General features: G+C 44.3%; 1 gene segment (V, D, J or C); it reads left to right on the top strand.

Moving 5' to 3' along the window:
- Positions 1 to 5,743: 5,743 nt before the first annotated feature.
- On the top strand, positions 5,744 to 7,115 carry LOC137348573 (T cell receptor alpha variable 38-2/delta variable 8-like). The segment is given in 3 exon segments: positions 5,744 to 5,977; positions 6,126 to 6,408; positions 7,007 to 7,115. Coding segments are annotated over 3 exon segments (435 nt in total).
- The last annotated feature ends 306 nt before the right edge of the window (positions 7,116 to 7,421 follow it).

The raw sequence follows: 7,421 nt of genomic DNA, 5'->3' as shown, positions 1-7,421 counted from the left end.
GAGGGAGAATTACATTCTCCTGGAATCCCTACCGGATCTGTATGTGACTTTTATATTTATGGTTCATAGACTTGCAATTCTATACGAGTGGAAACATTTTCTCTACGTCTACCCTATCGAACTACTTCACAATTTTAAAGATATCTATCAGATTAGCCTTCAATTTTCCCTTTATTAGAGCCTCAGCCTGTACAATGGTTTCTGCGAAATTATCTCTCAATTCTGGCATCATTCTTGCAAATCGTTCTTCTCCATTCTCTTCTGTTCCTATATCCATGTTGCAATCTGGAGGCTAAAACTGCTCACAATAACCCGATTGTGATCTAACCAGGTTCATTACAAGTTTAACATGAACGCGCTCTTCTTCAAATTTATTCCACTGGAAACTAATGCCTTTCAAATATGTTAAGTTTCTTACCGACAATGAATGAAACCCACAGCACAGCGAGAACAGGGAGTCGCATTTCTGCTGATCCGGTATTCGAGGGACGTTTTGGATCTCAGAAACCTGTAGAGCATCGAACAGGAAAGATCTGATACTGGTATGATGTCACTTCCTGCAGGACATCAAATAGAAAAAGTTGTGAGGATTGGCTTTGACTGTTCTGATGTCACTTTCGTAACCACAAGTATGTGTTTTACTCTTAGACAACTGAGACATTAACATAGAATACTATTTATCAGAAAGACTATTCGAAATAGTCATCTGGCTCTCTTTTTGACCTGAGAAGCAGCTTGATCTCCAATTGACCTGAGAAGCAGCTTGATCTCTAATTGACCTGAGAGACAGCTTGATCTCTTATTTAACTGAGAGACAGCTTGATCTCTAATTGACCTGAGAAGCAGCTTGATCTCGAATTGACCTGAGATGCAGCTTGATCTCCTATTGACCTGAGAAGCAGTTTGATCTCTAATTGACCTGAGAAGCAGCTTGATCTCTAATTGATATGAGAGGCAGTTTGATCTCTCACCAATCTGTGCAACAGTTTGTTTTTTTACTTAGCCTGAGGGAAGTTGTCTCAAAGAAACAGTGACATGTGTTGAATGGAGATGGAGATGTTCAGTTTATTTCACTCACTTTCACGAATAACACTAAGTTGGTTGATGGGGGTCGGGGGGAGGGGTTGTGCGGGGAGGAGAGCTGGTGGTGGATTTGCAGCGATCGGCTTTCATTTACCTTCTTGGGGACGGACAAGGGAAGATTGCCTCTGGTCTCTCTGTATTAGTGACATCCCAATTTGAATGGGAAATTTCATCTACTGGCCAGTTTAGTGGCATAGTTTCTCATTACTTTAGAACGTATTCACTATGTCTCTAGCTAGAGCGACCAGAAGAAATCTACCCGGCAGAGTGGATAGTTCAGTGTAAACTCCAATGTTACAGAAGAATGAAATTAATGATGTCGGTGAGTCATCATCAAACATAAATCAAACCAACATTCAGAAAAGGGAGGGTACAGAGCCCCTTGATTATAATCCCAATCCTCAATAAAGCGGTACATTTCTGTGCTGGTTTAACTGAAATAGAAAAATAATACATCGACAGTGAAGAGGAGAAACCTGAACTGGAACACACACTATACACGGTCAGTTGGCCTCTTAATCCTGCGCCGGTTTCTCCTGTTCATCCCTCATTATAGAATGAATGAAATCTACAATCTGTATTCAGAGCTGTTGGGACCTGTCCTACGGGAATATTCTATCTGAGCAGTATTTGTCTTATTCAGACATTGACAGGGCGGCTAGTCCGAACACACATGATTCTATTTATACGCAGTTTGCTGCTGTTTTATTTTCTGTTGGTCATAGAACTGTGCAGCTGTGGGTTTCAGAACGCTGTCTGACAGCTCCGCCCCACAAACTCTCAGCTGAACGGTGCTCTCCTCTGTGCTCAGCTCTGCTGGAAAACGTTGCTCGGCGAAGTCGGCTGAGAACGTGCCTTATTTGGTGATAAGCAACACGTTTCTGGCGTCAGCACTTCCTCTCAAATCCCAGTAACTTCACCATCAGCACACTGGTAACCGTGACTCCAGTGAGATTTCCTTCACCGATTAGTTAACCAGTGAACTAACAATGATTCTGTATTTTACCGGATTGATTTATAGATCCTTCCTATTCGAACAATGATATCTGCTGTTACTGAACAAAACAACCGAACAGAAATAAACCTTTAACATCGATCTCCACTCACGGGACAGCGAGTGGCTTCAGAAATAGAATCTCAGAGTGTGTTTGTCATTCACATTTTAATATTCTTTCACCATCTTCCACAACTTCCACTCACTTGTCCTGCTCACTGGTTAGTATCAGAAACCAATCGTTCGATACGTGGATGCTTCTTTATGATGATTATTATTCAATGTACCTTCCCAATCCGTGGAAGTAAATTGATTTCAAGCATTAAATTTCTATATATTCCAAGTTTTACTCAGCTTTTGGTGAAACAGAAATCACCTCACTGCCCAAAGTTTGAGCCATGAGAGGAGTATTGCTATCTGCCGCCCTCTGGTGGCTGTACTGGGAAGTGGTCAGATGGCAGTGAACAGGCTGTGAGGAATTCTGCGTTGAGCCCTTGGCCTGATCTGACAGCTCCTGCCTATCGAAGCTCGATTGGAACGGTTCTGAATTTATATTCCGAGCAGAAACAAAGGTTTTAAACCTTTAAACTGAAGACCGGAAAAAGGAAATGTATTCACTTTTAGTTGAACAGTGGAGCCACGCGATAATGAGGAACAAGTGGACAGGGGGAGAGCAGAGAGAAACAAAAAGGGAGCCAAGGCATCACAGATCGAATATAAAGTTAATTTTTCATATAAATACGCGTTGTAATCACAATCTAATATAACTGCACAAGTGGACATCAGCTGTGGCTGTTGCTTGCTGTGCTTCATTGCAATTTTAAGAAGGTTCCTGAGAATCTCAGAGTGGAGGCTGAATTATAGCTTCTGTTTACTGGTGTGAGGGCGCCCTCTGGTGAGATCTAACTGCAACTCTCAGTGAATACAGTATCAGTGACATCTCTGCAGCGGGGTGGGGCTCATGGCACATGATGGCACAGAAATACACAGCGGTGCCAGAGATCAGGGCGTTGTGGATCTTTAGCTGGGTAATCTTGGCAGTTTTGCTAAAGGTAGAAGAGGATCGGTCAGTGAAGTCGGGGTTCCGGTGTACTCTCCCTCCACAGAGATAAAACAGGTACTGTGGAGGCTGCCCGGGGTGCTGACTGTACCGGAGCACAGAAAGTGTTAGAAATGCTTGTTTTCATGGTACACATTAGTGTGATATTACCTTCCCCTTCAACCATCATTTCAGGAGTCGGCTGTTCCATTGTGTCTTGGTGGCTCCATTCAAACATACAAAAAGTAGTAACAGGCACAATGTGCATCAATACCATATCGATCAATCTAACCATCAACACCATCATCACTATCATTTCACCCATATTAACAGCTCTGTGGAGAATGGATTTTTACTGGGAAGCAAATACTTACTGAGAAGTGATATAATAATGAGAATCGGCGAGAGACGGTTCCACATGGTGGTCCTGGAGTCTGTAACTCTGCAGTCTGGGAAATATTCTGTCGGAGCAGGAAGACAGATCCTCGCCACACTGCACTGCCGATTTAATACCAAACAAGGACCAGCGACAGCAATCTCCAAAACGGGGCAGGCAAGGCAGGTCAGAGAGAAAGAGAGAGAGAGAGCGAGCAGCAAACTAAAGCTGTGGGCGGTGCTGCCACCAACTCCAGTTTGAGTGAACTCAAGATTCTGTGTAACCGCAGAGATTGCGCAGTGAGGGTGTTGATGGAGCGGAAAGGGAGATAGTTGGATGGCAGAATTCTGTTGCCAGGCTGCACCTGATCACTGTTTAGGTGACTGGGAACAACTGACTTGCGGGAGAAATGAAGCGACGAGAAACATTGGATCACACAGTCACGAATGATACCATTTGGCCCATCGTATTTGCGCCGGCTCTTTGAAAGAGCTATCGCCTTAGTCTTACTTGCCATGCTCTCATACAGCCCTGTTCAAGCACATATACAGTTCTCTGAAAATTACTATTGAATGTGTTTCGTCCACACTTTCAGGCTGTACATTCCAAATCATGAAACTCGCCCTTAAAAAAAAATCTCCTCTCCCATGTCTTTTGTGGCAATTCCCTGAAATCTGTGTCCTTGGGATATCAAACTTCCTGCCACTGGAATCAGTTACATGCGATCTATTATATCAAAACCCAATATAATTTTGAACCTCACAATTAAATCTCCTTAATCTTATTTCACATATAGAGAATAACTGCAGCTTCTCTAGCCTCTCCACAAGTCCCCCATAGCTGTACACAGTCTATTAAATCTCCTCTGCACCCTCACCAAGTTCATGAAAACCTCCATGAAGTGGGGATTGAAATAACTTCAATCATTCATCATTTCTCCTTCAGATTATTTTCAAGGATTCGTGAACTCTTTAAATTGGGCTGTGCAGTAACATGAGTGTTATTAACATTACTAATATTCCGTGCACTGTTAGTGCTAGTGCAGACGGTGCCTTAAGAACTCCGCAATATTGGCCTCTGCAAGAATCATATTTCAACAAGATTTCTGTCCCTACCTGTAGATGGGATGCTTCGTTACGTTAAAGTCGCTCTATAAATAAAACAATTTTATGCTAAGAGTTATTATATTTGGCAGAGCAGTGGAAGTAGATTCAATAGTAACATTCAAAAGTAAAAGGCAATTGGATAAATACTTGATGTGCAAAAATTATGTATCAAGCAGACAGTTTGTGTGTGGTCTTTAATGATGTTCCGATGAAGCAGATGAGTGTTTAGTATTCAGGGGGACATTAGGACCCTGCGGCAGCCTCATCTGGAGGTGCTGCGAGATCCATTAAACTATTGGCCATGTGTGTGCCGGGCTGTGCTCCACAACTCCACATTTGGACTGAGCAGCCCTTTCCCTGTCGCCCCGTCAGTTTCCCGGAGCCTTTCACCGCGGCCTGTTCACAAAGTTTATTTGATCAGAGTGGGGCAGAGACAGTTTATACAAAATAAACGGAATGCACAAGGTAGTGACTGTGATCTTTAAAACAAGCCCCAAGCACAGAGTTCCCCGATGTCCATTGTCCTTCCGAGTATCTCTTCATTCTCTGTCACTGTAACTGGAAACTCTGAATATTACAGATCTGGAAATCAATCATTACTGAATTCAAACATCATTTTAAATACAAACCACTGAAGGGGAGACTGCAGGAAGCATGTGTTTAAATGACAGGGAGAGTTTATTCTTTGTGTAGATTGTGTATATCTGCCTGGATATTGACAATGTCACTGGACTGTCTCATATTGTAACCTGACCCTCAGTTGCTGGACTGAAGGAAGCTGCCGGGTCTGAGGCTCCGTCCTTCAGATCAGACGTTTAACCGAGGCCCCGCCAGCCCATTCAGGGAGATGTTAAAGAATCCCCGGCACTATTGGAACAACAGCGGGGAGGGGGGATTCTCCCGGTGTCCTGGGCCCACATTCCACCCTCAACAAACACCACTCAATAAAAACACATGGACCGACCTCCCAGCTCATTACTGTGGGGGAAAGGAGGGCGGCAGCTTCTGCTGACAGAAACCACGCCCCCCAGCCCCACCCCCTGTACATCAGACTAATGTGGGAGGGATTTCACATCGGGCTCACAGACCCAATGAAGTGACCGAAAACTGCAGCTTCCCTCTTTAAACCTGTCGCTTATTCACACAACACACAGACAGACAGAGACCCGGGAGTCGTGCGGCCCATCAATAATCTCCGGGATACTGCCCTCTGCCAATCAACTCGATTCCCCTGAAGTATTTCAGTCCAGCTCTGAGGTCCAGTCTCCCAGAACAGTCCAGGGCTGCAGTCTCCAGCTCCCCGTCATATAAACCATCAGCTCCAGGCAGCAGAACGATGGGAATCCTCCTTGTTTTCACCCTGTGTGTCTGTTTACCCCGTGAGTACCGATCAAACAAACCGACATTGTGTGGATTTAATATGAAACTGCCCGAATCCATCCGAATTACAGACACTGTCTCGGGTTTTAGTCTCGTTATGTGGTTCGGCTCTGATGGTCCATTAAACTCTCTCTGTTTAATTTCCAGGCTCTTTCAGTCAGTCAGTGACACAGACCCCGGGAGCGGTGACCAGGAAGGAGTGTCAGTCTCTCACCATCACCTGTGTTTACTATGAAGGTGGGTTTTGGCAATATCAATTCCGAAATGGATATTTCTTCAGACAAACCCAGACCGGGACCAAGCGGGAGCGGATCTCCAGCGGAGGGCGATTTGCTGTGAGGACGAATAAGGCAGAAAAAACATTTTCTCTGGAAATTCGGGATGTGAGAGTTGAAGACACCGCCACCTATTACTGTAAAGCTGAGTACAGGTACGATGAAACACAGTGATGGGCCTCGGCTTCCCGCGGTACAAAAATTCACACTGCAGATTATCACAGAATCAAATGAAAAAACGGAGTTGATCTGCCGTTCAACCCTGCAGTTCCGCCTCGTACCGTCTGTCCCACAGTCTAGTTTATGTTATTGGATTGTTTCCGTTAACATCTTGAGTTTTATAAATGCCGAGTGTGTGCGGATGGTGATGTCTTTCCCGGGCTTTCTGTCAGTGAATGGAGATTGGGAATGTCTGGTCCCAGGTCCAAATTCCTAACACCAGATGGGATCCTGATCTGTCAGCTGGAACCGGGAACCGCAGTCTCCGCTGTTTATCTAATGTCCCCACATCACACCCGGTACTGGGAGATTTTGTGCTGACTTGAGACATTGTGTTTCCTGGGATCTTCACAGTGTTTGAGATCTGAGCAAATACCTCTGTAAAATCCAAATATAAATACTCCAGGTCCAGATCCTGAATTGTAGGATTGATATTATTATCGCTGTAATCTGGTTTAATTTCACTGTAATTTCCTTCTTTCAGTTCGCTTTCTTTGACATTATTCATTGACATTATTCTCCTTTTATATCAAGCGCCCAAATCCGGCCCCTGTTACTGGGCCATTTCACTAAGAACTCAGAGTCTCAAAAACAGCAGGTTGAACAGATATGGATTGTGAAACAAGGGAATATTGCGAAATGATTTAAAACCCCTGGAATAATTGAGCATCGCCAACTATCTGGTGATGTGCGGCTGGGAGATTGAGATGTCGGTACTTCTTGCACCAGGGTGACTGGGAGCGGTGTCACTGTGGTATTTAATAACTGGAAGGATGCTTCTGCGGATGGATCCGGGACGGTGGTGACTGTCACAGCCGGTAAGTGACTCCAAACCCATACAGGCCATCTCTGTAAAATGCTCATTGTCACTTTATCATTGTTTTCAGCAAAACTTCAATCCCCTTCAAACTAATACACAGCGGTTTCCAATAGAGCTTTTCCATTGCAG

Source organism: Heterodontus francisci, chromosome 34 (assembly GCF_036365525.1).
Source record: "Heterodontus francisci isolate sHetFra1 chromosome 34, sHetFra1.hap1, whole genome shotgun sequence".
NCBI lineage: Eukaryota > Metazoa > Chordata > Chondrichthyes > Heterodontiformes > Heterodontidae > Heterodontus > Heterodontus francisci.
The sequence above is the reverse complement of the archived record's forward strand: the minus strand, read 5'-3'. Positions and strand labels throughout refer to the sequence as shown.